At 42.4% G+C, this 18,222-nt stretch overlaps 1 protein-coding gene across 1 annotated transcript; it reads right to left on the bottom strand.

Annotated features, from left to right (window-relative positions):
• Positions 1–257: 257 nt before the first annotated feature.
• LOC136022238 (uncharacterized) lies at positions 258–18,052 on the bottom strand. Its single transcript, XM_065695253.1, has 15 exons — positions 18,023–18,052; positions 17,778–17,888; positions 16,941–17,044; positions 16,355–16,470; positions 15,706–15,851; positions 15,404–15,591; positions 14,669–14,756; positions 13,708–13,884; positions 13,436–13,614; positions 10,111–10,295; positions 9,456–9,568; positions 8,900–8,981; positions 5,208–8,053; positions 3,995–4,123; positions 258–3,134 (listed from the first exon to the last, which is right to left on the bottom strand). The coding sequence occupies exons 4-15, from the start codon at positions 16,458–16,460 to the stop codon at positions 2,955–2,957; spliced, it is 4,419 nt and encodes a 1,472-aa protein (XP_065551325.1). The 5' UTR covers positions 16,461–16,470; positions 16,941–17,044; positions 17,778–17,888; positions 18,023–18,052; the 3' UTR covers positions 258–2,954.
• Between the last annotated feature and the right edge of the window lie 170 nt (positions 18,053–18,222).

The following is an 18,222-nucleotide window of genomic DNA, read 5'->3' as shown; positions in this document are numbered from 1 at the left end:
TTAAAACAGCGCAGCCTTGGGTCGGGAAGCGTCTCGTCCTGAAGTGCCTCGCTGTGGGGAAGAGCCGCTTCCCCTCAGGACTGAAGGGGCGATCAAAGGCTGCGCGCAGGACGCTGCGAGCTCTCAAGTGGATGGAAGAAACGCTGTCCTTTTAGTAAGTTCGGAGTGGTTGAGCACTAACAATGGATTTTACCACCTTTCAGAGCTGCAGCCACAGCGTGAAAGTCTCCATTTGTAAGTTCAGGCTCAAGAAATTTCATTACATTAACAGAGGCAGAAAACCAACAGAAAAGGTCCCCAGACAGAGACTTCGGAGGAGTCTAAAGCTCAGACAATGAAAGAGCAAGGTCCCTGAAAAGATAATTCTTGCTTCTGAAACTCACAAATGCATCTTTTAATCCTTCAAGAACAAGTAGGAAACAAATGGGTCCAGATTCTTACAGTGTAAATACAGCGGTTAGAATGCGATTTATCGTTGTTTCTGGCCAGTGACACACAGACAGTACAAGGGTGGGTTTCTTCTATACAATAAAAATGTTCTCCTTTGGCAACCAAGTAACAGATTTTGCCACCTTTGCCTTTTCCTTTCCCAATCCTCTCTTTTCTTCACCGTTAACATCTGAAGCAGCTCAGCCACCTTCTGCATCCATACCCACATCTGTAAGTTACATGGTTGCTTGTATTACATCCCAGCTGAGGGTTTTTTCCTGTCTCTGTTTTCCCGGGTACTGTAAGCCACAAAATGAGCTGGTTACAGTGGCAGAGTCCAACCACTTCAAAGAGCTGAGAAATCCTGTGGCAGCTGCTAATTAGGATGTTCAGAACCTGCAGCGCCCAAGAAAGATACCTGAGAGTGCATTTTATTCAGAAGAGTTGTTAAATGGATGAAGATGAAAGAGATGGATTACAGGAAAATTAAATGTAGGGCTTAACTGAGAAATAATCATTTTCTATGAAAGATAATGACTCCTCTTGAGGCTGGTATCAAGATTTATTGACCCAGGAGGTTAATATTGATCAAAACCAAGGCAAACAAAATATTAGACCTTGAAGGAGAGTAATCTTGATATTGAAGTCTTGCCACTGACTGAACAAGTCAATATATCTGGGTGCCAGAAGCTGAAGTTTTGAACACAGAATGGTGGGGATATTAAACATGTCTGACATGTCCTGTGTATACACTTTTTATTCTCATCAGCAGGAGTTACTTTATAGCTCTGTCCTTCTGTATATAGCATCTTGCAAGGGTTCAGGCTTCACTCACAAACCTAATTGCAAAGATAATGGTTATCTTCCTCAAGTGTAACATACAGCGTAGCATAAGGCATCAGTCTGAAATGAGTCCTTCAGCTACTCATTCACATACATAAGTGGTATTTTTAATAGCTTTCATTCCAAATACAACAAGGATCCTGCTGCTGCTGCAAAACCATAGTGACAGTAAACTGAAAAACTGCAGTGCTTCAATATATGGATTTGTCATTGTATCCCACAATTTGTCTGTAAGTCCAGGAGGAAAAAAATTGAGTTAAATCCTACTGTAAACTGACAACAAGAAAACATTATTATTGGAACAAATAACTCATCTGGATTAATTCGTCAATGAGGATAAGAGTCAGAGTCTTAGGAAAAGGTACCACAAGGGACATGAAAATAGTTGATAGAAGATCAACAGTTAATGCACTAGGGGCAGCGAGCAGAAGCTGTCTGCAAAACAACAAAACCACTCCCATTCACCACTGAGAACAGCAGATCATACACTATGGCCTGCAATTCTACTTGATTTCAGTGATAACAAATAAAAGTGAGATTGGGGGGGGTTATTTTGTTTATTCAGAAAACAAACAGTTCAGTAGGAAAAGTTAAGCCATCGATATTTAAAGATAGAAATATAGAATGTATTTCTATTTTCCTCATAAAACCTGTATTGTAAATATTGTGATTTTAAATAGAAGTTTATATATGGCTTATATTTAATTGTCCTGCTTTTCATTTCATTTGAAAGACACCCTGAATGTTGATTTTTTTTTTTTCTAGTTTTGCCAAAACAAAAGGATAGGATTATTGATTTCCTCTGGTTTGCCCAGTAAAGCACACCCTTCAGCAGCCCACGTTTAGATGTAAGATTCAAAGGGCTCACGTGAATTGTATGATAAATAACCTCATCACAGGCACATACTAATTTTTCAGAAATTGGAGTTACTGATAGAAAAAATATCCCCTTTAAAGAGCATTACATCAGGGTTTGTCTCATCTGCACAAAGTTGTAGATATTAAAACTGAATGTCTGGATCTAAATTCTGTCAGGGCAAGATCATTCCATATGCCACATCTCTGAAACCGTCTCCGGGCTCCTTTTAACCAGTTCCGTAGTGTATAAGAACATATAAAAATGGTGCAGTGACATTTAACTCTGCTGTACCCATCAGGAAAAGCTTTAGGCTTGTTCCAGTTAGAGGAGTTTATTCCAAACTGCAGAGGCACACAGCAATTCCATTTCTAGGAGATTTAATTCCATTTGCACATTTATATTCTGAAGAGTCATTTATGATTATCTGAACATTATTTTCACAGTATGATTCACCTGTCATCACTCATAGCCTGAACATGATAACAAAGAAGGGGATAATTTACACGTAAATTGGGTTTGAACCCTGTTTGTAGAGACTTGGACACAATATTAAAACATGTTGTGCTCTTAAAACGCACGAGTAAAGTGCTGTCTTGACCAAGAAAACCCAGACAAGAATAAAACTTCCACCCTTCAGATTCTGTGTGACATCAAAGGTGAGCATTGACCTTAATGAGCATTTCCAAAGCACACATGAGCACATGGATTAGGTCAATACCCCACTGGTATTTGGCACAAGTTCAGAACTAAAAGTCTGAAATCATGCCTAAAAAATTCCTTCCCTAAAGAGAGAAATATTTTAAAAATCAGAGATAAAAATTCCTTAAAAATCTTTTAGGGAAACCTTAGAATCACAGGCTCTTCTCAGATAGATCTTGTTAAGAACTCTGATTGTATCAAGGATCAAGCTATCAAATATGTCTTTGGTCATTCTCATCTTCACGGTTAATTCATCGTCATCATAGTAAGTCCATTGAGATTCTTCTTTGCAGAGTTCCTGAATCTAAGATACAATTTTATTTCAGAGATTTTAATTGTTTGTAATACTTCAAGAATAAGAGCATGGTCTGTTCTGACAGGTACCAAGACATTGTACCTAATCCAAGAACTTTAGATATGCATCATTGATTTAATGTATTTCATTTGAACCACTCACAAGAACTGGAAGTATTGGATTATTATTGCAAGTGTACTGAAAAAGAAGTTCTGAAGTTATTCTGAGTGCACACAACTCTCACAAAAGCATGAGATTTTTTAGTTTAAACCTAGAGAAAATCAAAACAAATCTCCAGTTGGAATCTGCTTACCAGAATAAGGTCCACTCTGTCTCTCTTACAGTTGCCATACTTGGCCATATTAAGGAATTTGATTTTCATTTCTAAGTCATTCTTTTTCAGGCTCATTTTTTTAAAAATTTCGCCTTGAACAAATGTCTACAAAATAAAAGAGGCTGAAAAGAATTCTTCCCATAGGAATTCTGTCACTGAGAAGGCTGCCAGGGTGCCAGTGTGAAGATCCAGCTTTAAATCTAGAAACATCCCAGAGTTTAGGGAACTGATCTAGAAGTAGCTGATCAATATTGGCAACCAACACGCTTTAGATGTAAGATTACTTTAAAGGTTACACCCAACATAGTAATAACCAGGGAGATTTAGAAGCCCCATTCCCATTCTGTAGAACTCCGTACACTTTAATCAGCTCAGTCTATATTTATAAGCATTTCAGAGCAATGCTGTTTTCTTCTTTAATCACCTCAGTTACACTGCCATAATCCTCCCACATTTCACACTGTCTTTTTGCCATGACAATTGTCTGCTGTCCTCCCTGACTTGTTATTGTACACTTAGTGTTTCCAGAATGTACCTTGACATCACTGACATCCGTTCTTCTGCAAAGTTGCCTGGAACTTTCTTGCATCCACAGAAATGCATTTGGATTTGTAGTCACTTGATATTCTGCACATGGCAACTCACAGGTCAAATCAAATATAACCTACAACAACAAAACCACAGTACCAGCATAAACCAAATCCCTCACTGATGCCCTTTCAGAGGTTTCTCAGCCCTTCTGAAGGATGTTAGGCAGGTGACACTAGAGGTTTGCATCTTGGTGCAAAATACCCTAACATCACCTGCATCACTGATGTTCCTATGCTGATCATTGCCTAAAGAGCACATCATCCTGTACAGCAGGGATTGGACAGTAATGTGTGAGCACTCACTAAGTGTGGCACTGATGGGGGCCTTTAGTCTCCTTGTGTAGGCAGAGGTCCACAGAACTCAGTAGTTCCAGGATGCTGAGGAACATGAAGATCTGTTCAAACTCAGCAGGACCATCCAAGGTCCATCCTTTAACTTGCAGCTTTCCAAGAAGCTTGGATCTTTCTGAATGGACCCAAAACAGATGCTGGGCTATGTGTCCAGGGAGTTACAATTGAAAAGCTCTAGCAAAAGGCATGTATCACAGCAAGGACATTCATTTTAGTGGAACTATTTCGCAGCAAATTACCCAGAAGCAGTACTTTGCAATAGCTTTCAGTGCTCTTTTAGCTATATTTAGTGTTAACAGAATAATATGAAGTACTAGCTAATATGAATCAGTGTACAGAACACTGGGTGAGTTGAATAACAGTTACTGCTTTAAAAATACCTGATTATACATCCTCTTGCTTTCTGTTTCCAAATCGTTCCCTAGGAGATCATTGCATTCAAAGTACTTTGGCACATTGATCCTTCTGAAATCTGAATATGTTTTCTGGGGTCTATAATTCTTCTACAGCACATGCAGACAATTTCTTAACATAAGAACTGTAATGTGGTATCACAAGAGGAACTTCCACAGTTTCCTTCCAGGGAGCTGAATGCCACTAATCTAATTTGTGCAAGTATTGCTTTTGTGTGTGTCTCACCAGCATATGCTGGTGAGAGGAACAGGTCAGATTAAGTCAGCCATCTGGCTGCAAATGCTGACACGATTTTTATGGATGTGGAAAACAACTGAGCAACACAAATGCTTGTCTGTGTAGACAAAATTTCAGGTCCAAGACCTTAGATAAAAACCTTCTCACTGTACTTACTGGCAAAGTGGTTGGAGGAGCCTCTGGAGATAAAGGAAATACCTTGTCTGCTTTTGAGCCATGTTTTCTCTTAATCTTCTTATATTCTTTAACTGCATTGTCTACAAATTTAGTTGCAATTCTCTCTGCTACTGTGTGACAACCGTGAATGCTGCGTATGTCAGAGTCACACAAGAAGACATTAGAAACCTTTGCTGATGGTTCAGATAAGAAAGAAACTGAGTTTTCTTTAAGGAGAAACAATTTCTGAGAGTCTTCTTGTCTTAGGTCTGTTGCAAAGGCACTTTTATATTTGTGCTGAGCTGGTTCAGAAAATACAATTAAAATGTCAAGAAGTTTTGTACCAGATTCACTTGTGATATCACCAACAGGTTTATTCCTTTTCTGATCCTCTACCAAGCAAGAAATATTTTTGCTTGTGTTTCCCTCATCTGTGTTACCAGTCTTACTTTCCATTGGAATCACATTTGCAAGGGTCCTTTGTTTTATTTGTGTTGGTTCTGGGTTTTCTGTATCTGATCCCAAGCACATTAAGTTAATTTGACAGAGGAATTCATTACACTGGTCACAACGTGGAAACTTTTGTCTTTTTCCAGACAGCAAGGCAGTGTGTAACCTGGGCTGGGTTTCCTTCACTTCTGATCCTCCCACACTGTTTGTGTCTTCTGCTTTCTCCTCTGTAAACCCTGCTCTCTGCTCATCACCTTCAGAATATTTGCAGTCTCCTTTGAAGGATTCATCATCATAGGATGAGTCAGAGTCTTCATCCCCAGTGTAACTGGAATCATTTTCCCTAGCCCCCAGCAAGTGGGAGATCTCATTAGGTCTGACAAAGACACCACAGTGCTCAGCACACTCAAAATACTTCACCCCTTTGTAAGTGCCAGCGTTATCACCTTTAGCTTTGTCAAGTGCGACACCAGCCCAATGGCCACTATCAAAATAAGTCTGTCCTTTGAACATGAGGGTTCCAGGTTGGGTCTGCTTTACTAACACTCTGTCCCCAATTTCAAATGATGACAATGGGTCAGCACTGTTATCCTCATCTTTGGGCAGTGCTATGTGTGTTTTACATTGTTTCATTGTGAAATTGAGACTTTCCTTGGCCTGACCAGAAGTAGCAGCATTTGATGCAGGCAGAAACTCTGAATACTGCATAGGTGTCTCATGTTCTCCTTGTTGGTTTTCTGATAAGCTCCCCTTCGCACCAGAAATACCTTTAACTAAAGGTTGCTCTGAGACTGTACTATCCTGTGTTGAAAAAACAGCAGTTGCCTCTCGACTGAGCAGGGGAAATTCCTCAGGCACGATGTTATCAGGTAATGGGGGCAATGTGTCCATTTTCAGTGATACATCTTCATCCATACAGTGTCTAGTCTCCAAGACTGTCATTTGTTCTGGTGGAGATGGGAGATCATCCATACTCAAGCTAGGAGCATCATTTTTCATTGCATCTGTGCCTAAAGGGGGAGGAAGAAGATCTTCACTTGGAAATGACAAATCCTTTTTATTAGAGGATGGCAAGTCAGCACTTCCATAGGACAATACTTCATCAACAGGAGACAGTATTTCTGACAGGGTTTCCTCATCAGTTGGAGGGAGACCCTCATCACTAATAAAAATTGTACCATCGTCACCTTTGGAAGAGCAGTTCTCAGCTTGAAGCAATTGCTGTTTTGAGGAGACAGAAGAACACAGTCCCTTTCTTTCTTCCTTTATGGCTTGCCTTTCTGTTGTGGAGATACTTTGATTTTCTGTAGCCACTCCTTGGAAAGACTCGAATGAGTTGGTTTCTAAAGGGACTTCCTCAGAAATTCCAGGCATGGATGTGGACAAGGATACAATCTGACTGGGTTTGCTGGATTCGAGTCTCTTGTTCAAAAGTTGTGCGTGCTTATTTTCACCTCCTGAAGCAGATGAGTTTCTTGAAGATAGACATGTCAGTAATTTGTTATTTTCAGTATCTCTGTCAGGTGGAAAAGAGACAGTGTTCCTAAGCTGGTCAGTCACCAAATCTGGGTGTCTCAAAGAATCTGTGAGTGGAAACCCCGTTAGGCTTCTATTTTGATCCACAAAGAAACTGTTAATTCCAGCATCCTTTTTCACTCTGCTAGTTGCAGAACTAGGTTTCTTCAGTTCATTGATCTTAGGTGAGTAAATATCACTGCATGAGCAGCTGGCGACCGTAGCTTTACCCTGGTTTGTGACCAGGGAATAGATTTTGTTTCTACTGTAGTTTTCCAAGTCATCCAGATGTGGCTCATCCATTCCTTTGTCAGGGTTATCAGATTGGGAGGAATGTGCTGAGGCATTTACTTTGTCTAATGCAATGAAAGAAAGCAACTGATCAGTGCAGCCATGATCTGAATCATCTCCAGCGTATTTCTGGGAGCATGATGAAGCCTTGGTGCTGTGCTCTTCAGGCACTTCATATTCAGTGTGTTTGTCACTAAGTAATGTTTCCTTTCCATTGCTTCTTGCTATGAGATGCTCTTCTGAAACATCAGGAAATGCATCACCATTGTCACAGACAAACTCGTGTGAGATACTGACATCTGTGTCCTCTCCATTTTTCAGCTCTGATTCAGAATCTGAACTGGAGCTTTCTGAAATGTCAATCCGAACTGCAGACACCTGCTGAAACTCCAGGAGTGAAGAGTCTGATTTGGCACTTTGACATCCTGGGGAGAAGTTGTTCAACCTGAGTGATGAGTCAGTGGAAGTTGATCCTTCAGAAAATGCTTGTAGTTCTTCATCAGGAGCTTCATGAGAAATATGGTCCAAATGCTTCAAACACTGCCTCCCATCCACCTGCTGGGTCTCATACGGGACAGGCACGTCCACTTCTTTAACCGGACCATTCAAGTAAAAAAATAAAATAAACCCCATCAGATTTCAGAACAATATTCTTTTGTAGGTTGCTGACAGATAAGTTAGGATTCAAATCCTAAACTAGGCTTGGGAATGTAGGGAAGGTGCAGCCTATGCCAAACTTCTATCATCAAAATCACTGTTAAGTCTGTCTTATACAAATCTATAGTCCCCCTCACTATGGAGTAAATGCAGAAAGGCAGTTCATTAGAAAGCTATCACAAATATGAAATATTGTCACAATATGTAAATATTTATAATGAAGAGATTATGCGTACATAGAGCTATGTAAATGATATAGCTGGCTCATATACAAACAGCCAGTTTTAGTCATTATCTAGCCTACTGAGAGCAAGAAATATGAACTGAGGATAAAACCTGGAAACAAAAATAGCTCCAGCATGTCCTGTCAAAGTCTATCTTCAACTGATCTATGTTCTTTTAAAAAGAATAGCCTTAAATTATTGAAAAAAAAATGCCTCAAAAGAGAGTAAATTGTTAATGACATAATCAGAATAAGTTATGATTTTGTTCTGAGGAAGCAGTATAATCATATCTGATAATAAACCTTTGAGAGATCTCCACCATCTTACCTAGCAGTGATTTATGTATTGGGTAAAGTGAGCAAGACACTCAGGTAATAAATGAGGAGATTGTCTCTCTTTCTGTCTGGATTAAAGTTTGATTGAAGTGGTTGAAACAGATTGGACATAATAGCATTAAATATGATTTACCAGTTCCTTGAAGTGTATTTTCTGCCTGAACCAGGCATAAGTTACACAAAGTGAAAAGCATCCCCAAGTTTTTCATTGTGAACTTACTGTCACATGGATTAATATCTTCATTGTCTTTAGGATCTATCTTTGGGTTTAAAAGAAGTGCCTTTTCCTCCAGCATAAACTCCTAGAATGTGAGTATGTAAGAGACAGTTATCTTGTTAAGTGAAAAGGACTCTGCTGACACAAAGAATAGTTGAGATCAGAGGTTAAATCTACATGTTTACACTAAGATACAAGTTCAAATGGACTCCTGGGCATATATATACCCATGTTGGGAGTGTGTCGCTGGTGTAGGAAATAAGGAAGGGACTAGTCTCTGCAGCTTCTATGGGCAGCAGGTTTAGTTCCTCCTGGAGCGGCACTACACCACAGGAGATGGCTTAAGGACATAGTCATCAGTTAGTAACATAGAGAAGCTGGAAGGGGCAGGAAAGTTGTTCAGTCTTTAGCTGAAGGGCACACAGCCAACACACAAGACTGACTTTTACTTGATCTTCATAATTGTCAAATGAGCCTGGTGCTGGTCCTATCTTAAGGCAAATATAACCTAGGGCACCCTTTCTTTAGGCAGAAATGGAATTGCAGGGGTGATCCTTACCAGAAATGCACACTTTCTGCCTTCTCTTGTAAATGGTGTAGATACAGGTTCATCCATTCTAGCTGAATCTGCATGTTCCAGAGGTAATAAAACATGATCCTGAGCATTAAGCTCTGAAAGGTACAACATGGAGTTACAATATTTCCAGTCCTGCATTTCTTTTCCAAGAATAACTTCACTATAGCTTTTTGTTTAGCTCAGTCAAGAAGGTTTAAAGATATTTATAGTTGTGTAACTTAGTTTTGCCCTACACACTCCTCATCACACAACAGAAGCTGAAATGAGCAACGACCATATTTATTCAATTATCACCTTGGGTATCATCCAATTACATGGTAGCAATTCTCAAGCCCACTTCCAGAATTTTCCACACTCTTTCTTTCTTCATCTATGCATGGCTGCTAAGTCAACAACAGAACTTACACCTTTGTGACACCTTCTTGCCAATCCTGAACAGGACCTGGTACCAGACCCCATGCTGGAGGTAACCAAGGAACAGATCAACATCACAAGCTCTCTCTCATGTGCTTGTCCTCTTCTGGAAGATCACTTGAACTGCTCCAAAGAACAGCTGAGACTTTAACTTTTGCCCTAAGTCATGCAGTTCCAGCCACAAACATGGCTGATCTCTACAGAGACCATCTTTATTTGGTACCTGTGGTTTTGCAGTCTTTAATCAGAAAGACTGAGCCTGTGGTTTGACCAGAAGCACCACACACTTTCTTGGCCACCATTTGAGACACATCAGGACCTTGCACACCAAAGGATGGCTCCAAACATGGCAACTCCTCTGCTTGCTTCTGGTAGCGTACCAGTGTTCCCTTGCTCTCAGAAGGAAAACTGTAAACAGACAAGGAATTAATGGTTGGGGATTGGTTGTGTGTTTCCAAATAAATCATGATAAATCTAGATGAAATCAATAAAGGTATGAATTAAATGCTTCTGATAGTGCTTGATAGTACCTGTAGAGTGCTCACAGGCACATATGTTTTGAAACCAGCAAATTAGTAAAGTCAGAAGCATCCTGAAGAGTGTATTTTTCCTCTCTTTTCCCCTCCCTCTCACTTGCCATTGTATTTTATAGAGTCAGGTTTCTAATCTTCATAGATGAGAACAGGAGGAGACTGAAGAAATCATCAGCATTGAAAAGGTAAAAGCAGGGTCAAACTCTGAACTTGTTTGCCTCCCCCGTTTCCAGTCTGTGGTACTGTAGCAGATTCCAGCAGATCTCGTTAATTTTTCCACATTAAACATAGCATTGCAACTTTATGGACATTTGGGACATCAGATACTGAACATGATCATGACTTTGAACTTTCTAAACGGCCTGCTTACTGCAAAAGCACAAAGCAACACAATTCACACTCATAGGCTTTTCGGTTAGTGGCACAAGTTCTAGAATACACAGTTGAGTAAGTCCAGAAAAAAAGAGTTGACCTACATGTGGGTTGTTTTTGTTTCGTTGGGGTTTGGGGATTATCTTTTTTTACTACAATAACAGTTTAGAAAGCTAAATATATTCTTGAATAGATGAAGATCAACAATATGACAGTGGCTAGAAGCTCAATCCTCATTCATTATTTTATTTTTAATGACTATATAGTATTCACCACCACTAGTGTTTAGGGACTTCAAATGAAGTACCACAATTCAGAAGATGCATTCCCAATTCTTAGCTAAAAGCTTGTCCATTTATAACAATTAAAAGCTTCTGTATTCCTTGCACCATCCATTAACAAGACTAAACCAGCAGCTTTTCCTATATGCTGGTAATTTATTTATTATTTCAGTTTGCTTTAATTTTTAGAAGTATTTTCCAGCCCCTTCCAGCCCTGCTTATCAACTGTCTTCCTGATCAGGATATGAACATACCTGCACTGATAGATAAATAGTGTAATTACCACTCTGCACTTTTATGTAGGGAGATCTATGCACTGTCAGACAGCAGCCAGATTTTGGGTGTATCATGAGTTCCACCAGGCCCCCTCTGCTCTAGACTGATGCGAATATTCACTGTTCTCCTATGAGCAGGCTTGTCAGTAAAAAGAAGTGAAAGCACAGCCAAGAAACCTTTTAAAGATTTCTGTGACTTGTAATCAATAAACCCATGAATTATAGATCAGTTCTGTGCAGGGATGTATTTGAAAGCCTTTCCCTGTGGGGACTTAAGTAAATGCACAAACCTGACTCACCAGTCTGCTAAAGATCTGGGTAACACCGAGTGGAAGGGGGTTTCTAATTCATATAGATATGGATTTGTCTTTAACTACTTATTTTATCTTTCTGAAGCAAACCAGATTTTGTTCATCTGAGTCTGCTTTGGAAGACTGCTGTTGTGAGCAGTGTGGGTACTGCTGAGTCCTCACTTACACTGCTCAGCTCCTCCAGCTCAGTGGGAAGCAAGGGGGGGTGCTGGGGATGCAGTGCCCAGGGAACAGGAGGCAGTGCTGAACTCCTGAATTACCTCTGGCTCTGGGCATTTTACATGACACTCCTACACTCCAGTTTAAGCATAAAATTAAGCCCTGTGTAGTACAAAAGCCTTCCGTGATTAAATCCTAAGCAAAACACAAACCTCCTCTGAGGGGTTAAGCGATACATAGGCTCAGCCAGAGGAGACAAAGGAGTGAGCGTATTAAATCAATACATTTCCACTCATTCTGTATGGGTATCCTGAGGTCTAATTAAAAGGTAGTTGCAAAGTGTTTTGAGATTGTAGTTAAAAAAAATGAAAATATGAACTATCATTAGCAGTTGTGTAGCATCATCAAAAAATATTCAGTATTTCATAATTTCATATTCACAATGCTATGTAAAGTAACTTTGTTAGGCCTGATGTCAAAGTTCCATTTGTTCCTAACATTGCAGTGACAGGTGTCAATCCCACAGATTTAGATAATGCTACTTAACATTTCATACTGCAGAGAATCCTAGTGAAATATGTTCACCTGCTTGCACAAAAATGCAGAGTTTGAAATGAATATATAAAGCCTGCAAAGACTGGCTTCCTTGTAGCCCAGAGGGTTGTGACACTGCAAGCAGGAGCATGGAGCCATCTAATGAAAACACCACTGCCTGGGGAGCAAATGTTACTCCACCTTTTGCACGCAGGATTAAAGAGTTTATTACTCAGTGCAGCCCCTTCCACGCGCAGTGAGCTTATGGTGGCAAACCAACAGGGCTTTTTTCAGCATGAAACAGACTTGTCCAGCTTCTAATGGTAAATCACAGCACTACACATTTGCTTGTATGTCTGAACAGACACAGACAGAGGCATATGTAGATACAGACTAAATTTCAGGATTAAGGCTCAGATTTGGCTTGTTCTGCTGAAGGAGCGGTTGTTTGTGACATACAGAAGAACTGAGATCAGAGTGTAACTCCCTGTAACCACCAGGAGATTGTGGATTTTGTTTGTTTTGGGGTAGAGAAAAATAACACTGATAAATGGTGCAGCTGGTGTAAATACTGACTTAAACAACTTCCCGATCAAATTCGAGATTTCACTTAAAACACTTCACACACACCCCCCACCCCGTACAGAAGAGTACTTCTTTTTAAAGAATGGAAAAATCTGAAATAAATACACTATTTCCTGTTGATACATTGAAGTGATGACTGTATCCCACCTGAGGAATTTAGTGGTGTGAAAAGGATCCACACACCTCAGTTTACTTGGTGCTGTTCATATCCCCTGCAATAACCTGGTCCCTGCCCCAAGGAGCTTACCATTTTGAACACCAGATGGGAGGCTGGACATATGGAGGACACAAATAAACAATAAGGCAATCGGTCAGAATGATGAGCAGGGATCTTGATGCATCAACTGCTTGAACACAAAGGGCTTCAAAACTTATCATTATAAAACTCCCTCTTGGGAGCATTTATGGCTCACACAAATATCTAGGACATAGCTGCCCATCTTCTCCACTGGGTTGGTTCTTACCTTCAGCTATTGCTGTGGAAAGGGTTTTACTTACCCCTCATGCTTCTTGCTTCGTTTATTCTTTAGCTGGGCACGACTGTCCCTATTCCCCAACAGGTCAGCCTTTTCTGGGTGGGCCACAGACTCTGCTGAAGAGGAATGTAACTTAGGGCTAGAAATAAGTCTCACTGTCTTCAGCTTTATTTCTTCTTCAGCTGCTGGGCTCCTTGTAAGCTAAAAGGAAAAGGCAATATGTAAGGTTTCACCTGGGTTCCTCAGCTGTACTGTCAGCTCTTCACTTCGCTATTCCTCACTCAAAGGACCCACCGAGGCATCTAGTGACTGTGATTTAGTAGCCTCTTCCTCCCCTGCCAAATTACGCAGCTTTTCCTGGAGCTGTGCTGTCAAATGCTGCATCATTAAGATTTCTTTTTGCTGCTTTAATATTAGTTTTCTATCCTGGTGGGCAGCCCTGTAGATGTTTTGCAGGTGCTGAATTTCTGCCTATGCAAAGGGAAGAAAGAAAAGAGCATCAGAGTTAAGATAACAGAAGAGAGACCCCACTTAATGCGTACAGTGTTTCTTCACACAAGGCAATACCACTCTCAAAATACCCCAAGGATTCAACGTGCAGGTTTATTCCTTTTCTGTAAAGGATTTTGTAGTTCTATTCTTCACCAATGCTGACTGGAGGATATCCATGAAAACTAATGGCGAGTAAGGGGATATATTTCACTGCTTGAAAGATGGGGTGTCTGAGAGGTGAGACCTTCGGAAATTGATCATCTTCAGGTCATTCAGAACTATGGAATGCTTGCTGTTCACAGGGGAATTCCTTGAGCTGAAGGAGAGGCCTGGACTACATAAGGAGTAGGACAAAGTATAAGTATGAGCCCAGCATTCCTCTCAGGAAAGGAAGCACCGAGACTATAAAATTAGCTGACAGATTAATTTAATGTACTTCAACATCAGAAGCCTAAACCTGCACACATCAGTGGAACTCTGCGTTATATGGTTTTTGTTATGGCACAAACAGAAGAAAAACCACAAAAATAGGGAAAAATTAGAAAAAGAACCGTTTTGTGTGCTGCTTTTCTGCGAGATGCACAGGCTGCTGGCTTGGACGCAACCCCCCTCCCTGAATGTGGGGAGCAAAGCAGAGCAGTGCCTGTGAAAAGACCCCAGTGACTGGTTTAGAAAGCAAACCCCGCTTGCTGCAGCAGCTCCTCCAGTCGCATCCTCCCCCCATTTAGGAGATGAAACCCAGCTCCTCTTGCTGCGGCTTTACCTGCTCCTGCTTGAGCTCCGTCAGGATTCTGCGCTGCTTTGCGGCCATGGCAGAGGCTCCCTCGTTATCCTGCAGGTTTTCCAGACAGCTGGAGACCAGAGAGGGATGGGATCACAATCGGATCATTGAATGCCCTCAATTTAACACTCCTCAGAAAGCAGTGCCAGGGACAGCCATGGTGGCTATGGCAGGCTCTGCTAGACGTGGGGACACGCCGCCACGCCGAGGCCATATTGCCAGGAGCTCTCCTGAGGCAGCCAGGCTTCCCCGAGCGCTCAGTGATCGGCGCTGGCTGCTGAGGGACGCCATGAACCGGGGGGCTCAAACTGCCCCCCACGGTCAGCACTGAGGGACACCTTGCACTGGGGTCTGTCCCCATCCCTGGCAGCACCTCAGCACAGGCAGCACCGAGCGATGCCTTGCGCCATCACGGCCGGTGCCTCAGCCCGGTCAGTGCCGGGGGACATCTTGCGCTCACGGGGTCTCACACTGGCCATGATGGCGCCTCAGCCCAGCCAGCCCTGAGGGGAGGCTCACACCTCATGAGGACGAAGCTGCAACATGGAGCTCCACTGTGCTCTGGATTGAATAAAACTGTGCAGCCTCCTTCCTCCTGCACTTACTCTGTAAGAGAAGGAGTTTATATTTGCTCTTGTCCCCTCGAAGGAAGACAAACTGTCCTGCTGAGGAGCCGCCATGGCAGGTCTGTGGTGTCCTGCCCGCGCCTCCGCTCACCGTTGCTGGTGTTCCAGCCAGGCCAGCTCAGCCCTGGCTTTCTCCCGGAGAGCTCTCTTGCGGAGCTGGAGGAGAGCAGCCTGGTGCCGAGCTCGCAGCTCCTCTCCCCTCAGGCACTGCTCCGCCATGGCCAAGCTGAAGCGGCAGAAGGTTCTGGAGCCTCCATAGTGCCGAGCGACCTCGCTCCACTGCGGACAAAGCAGGCGCCATCTTTATTGGTGAGGTGAGAGGTTGACATAGGGACGACAAGCGAAACCACCCCAAAACAAGCACCCCACAGACCAGGACAGAGCTGCTGTTACCTGGCTGGCAGAGCTGCCCTGCTCGCTGCTCTCTCGGGAGTCATCCCCTGCCAAGGTCTCCCCATGGTGCAGACTGACCGGAGGTGATGACAGGTTAAAGGCCTGATGGTCGTGCAGTGGCTCCCTGTGCTCCGCCAGCAGGGATCCTGAGGGAAAAGATAATTCCTCTGTAACAGAAGGCAAACAAATCACCACAAAACAGTTCCTGCAGTACGAGTTCACATCCATTCCGGAATTCAAGGAGCCTCTGCAGGGAGCTGGCAGCCTGGCCCATGCGCTGGCCTCAGCAGGACCCTGAGGAGCATCTCCCCACAGCCCTTCCCTCACAGGAACAAGCTACGGGCATGAACCTTCACTTCCCAGTGGGATCATGGCGAACAGGTAAAAGTTAGAAAGGGTAAGTAACTGGTAGGGTGAATAACTCTCAACTTTGAGGATTATTTTCTGTAGACAAGTCAGGACCACAAAGGGAGATCGCTCTGGTTTAAATACGCAGAATGAATGGAAGTATTTAGGTCAACACTTTCAAAATCAAGTTCCTGAGCTTTGTGATTCCGTGTTCCAGCCCCTGGATGCTGCACTGTTTCTCGTGCCATGCTAGAAAGTGCTGCTTGCCCAATACCACCAAATCCTTTAACTTGGTGTTCACCTTCTTGAAGCACTGAGGGATACGAATCCCTTTCTCCCACTATTTTGGGATCCACTGGACTGTGGTCTCTTTCAGTCTTCAATGCAGATGGTTTCCGTGAATGCATCTCTTGCTTACTGAAGGTAAGAAAGGAAATATTTTCTTAGAGCAGTTAGAGATATGTTTTCAATTCCAGCTTTCATAGTTAAGCCCTCTGTGCAGGCTGAATCTTTTTCAAACGAGAATGGTGCTCGTTTTTGTGCAATACTGGAGTTTTCACCTGTGCAAAGACACCTTTCTAGTAATTGTATCTGTAAGGCTCCAAAAGCAATCCTCCAGTCTTTATGCCACTTGAAATGAGCATAAAAATGGGCACATACAGTACTGTCATTCACACCAAGGTATATGATGGTAAAGCAAATGAGGAAAATTGTATTTTCCCCACAAGTTTCAAAGTTAATGTACCAGCCATTACTGTTCTTAAATGACTTGAAACAAACATCTATTTTAGAAACACACTGCAAATGCTTTAGTGCCCCACGTCATTCAAGTAGTCAAAGCACAGGCTAAACCATTGCAGTGCCTCATTGTATACTGTCTCCTGTACCTGCCAGCTGTGTTGTCACCTTCTGGTTGGTGTCCTCTCTGTGTTGGCTCTGTATGGCCCAATCTTGGCACAAAAGGATAACTGCCCTTGGAGCTGCTGTGCTCCTGCAAACACAGAAACTGTCTGTAGACCTGAATGATCTATTTGAAAGGCAGAACTTCTTCCCTCATTTTCTTGGGAAAGCTCTTCATTGTAGATAGTGCTTTTCATACACCAAGAGATCCTAGAGTTGCATTAACTAATGAGCTGGGTACTACTCACAGTGAAAAACCTGTGCGGGCATATGGAAGTAAGGTAGTGTAACAGCTCACAAATTGTCTTATATTTAGAGCTGCTTTCATGGGAGTCAGGGTACTGCGTTCATCCTAAGGGCTCTTAGGCAAAACCCTAGAGAGATCACTTCTGTCCAACCCGTTTCAACATATTGAGAGACATTAATTGAGCTGAAGTATCTGCCAAAGTAAATACTCCCAAGCATGTAATGAGAGCTTGGAATTGCACATGAGGTCTGAGCTTGTGCTTATGCATATGGGGCTGCATTCTTATTCTGAGAAACAGACACTGAAGTCCATCAGTCCCCAGCTGACTGCAGAATCTAAGCCCGGAAGGTAAACAAGCTCCAGGACCCAAATTATTTCAGATCACCAGTCCAAATGACAACCTAAGGAACTCTGTTACCTGAGAGACCTGGGCACCTCCAAAAAATTATCCTGACCTACACTTTTTAGTCTTTTGACTGAGGGGGGGCAGAAAAACCCCAACAAACCCCAGTGGGGATTGGAGAAAGATTTTGCTGAAGTCAGAAGTGGCAACACAGGAGCTGAAATGACAACTTACCCTTGAACTGTGCTGAAGCAGGTCATTCAAACACCTCTGGCTTTCTTGAACCTCTAGCTTTGCTTTCTCCCTCAGCACCGTAAGCTGCTGCCTCTGCTGCAGCTGATGAACCTATGTTAGGAAATGACACACTATAAATGATATTTCCAACCAAGTCAGGTGATTCCCCAGAGCTGGGGAGCAAAAGGCAGCAAACTCCAAGAGAAGGCAGCCCTGACATTGCACAGCAATGCATTCTTACCCACCAGTGCTAGAGTAGGATCTCCAAATACCAGTTTAAGGCTGGCACCTCCCCTTTACAGGTACATGAGCTTTATAAAGCTGATGCAGTCAGCTGATGCCAACTGATTATATCCTAAACACATGTGGATTCAGTGAGAGCTAGCACCTTTTTACGTGGGACAGCAGAACTTGCATTGCTCTTTGCTTGTTACATCAGTTGCTT

The sequence above is a fragment of the Lathamus discolor genome, chromosome 15 (genome assembly GCF_037157495.1).
Source record: "Lathamus discolor isolate bLatDis1 chromosome 15, bLatDis1.hap1, whole genome shotgun sequence".
In the NCBI taxonomy this organism is placed as follows: Eukaryota; Metazoa; Chordata; class Aves; order Psittaciformes; family Psittacidae; genus Lathamus; species Lathamus discolor.
Note: the sequence above shows the minus strand (reverse complement) of the source record. Positions and strands in the feature narration are given on the sequence as shown.

Excerpts from the sequence above, each read along its gene's own strand:
- LOC136022238 (XM_065695253.1), bottom strand. The coding sequence starts at position 16,460 with ATGCATTCACGGAAACCATCTGCATTGAAGACTGAAAGAGACCACAGT. Across the intron at positions 4,124-5,207 it reads CTCCTCCAACCACTTTGCCA|GTTATATTTGATTTGACCTG; the intron begins GTAAGTACAGTG and ends TTGTTGTTGTAG. Across the intron at positions 3,135-3,994 it reads CGGATGTCAGTGATGTCAAG|ATTCAGGAACTCTGCAAAGA; the intron begins GTACATTCTGGA and ends ATTGTATCTTAG.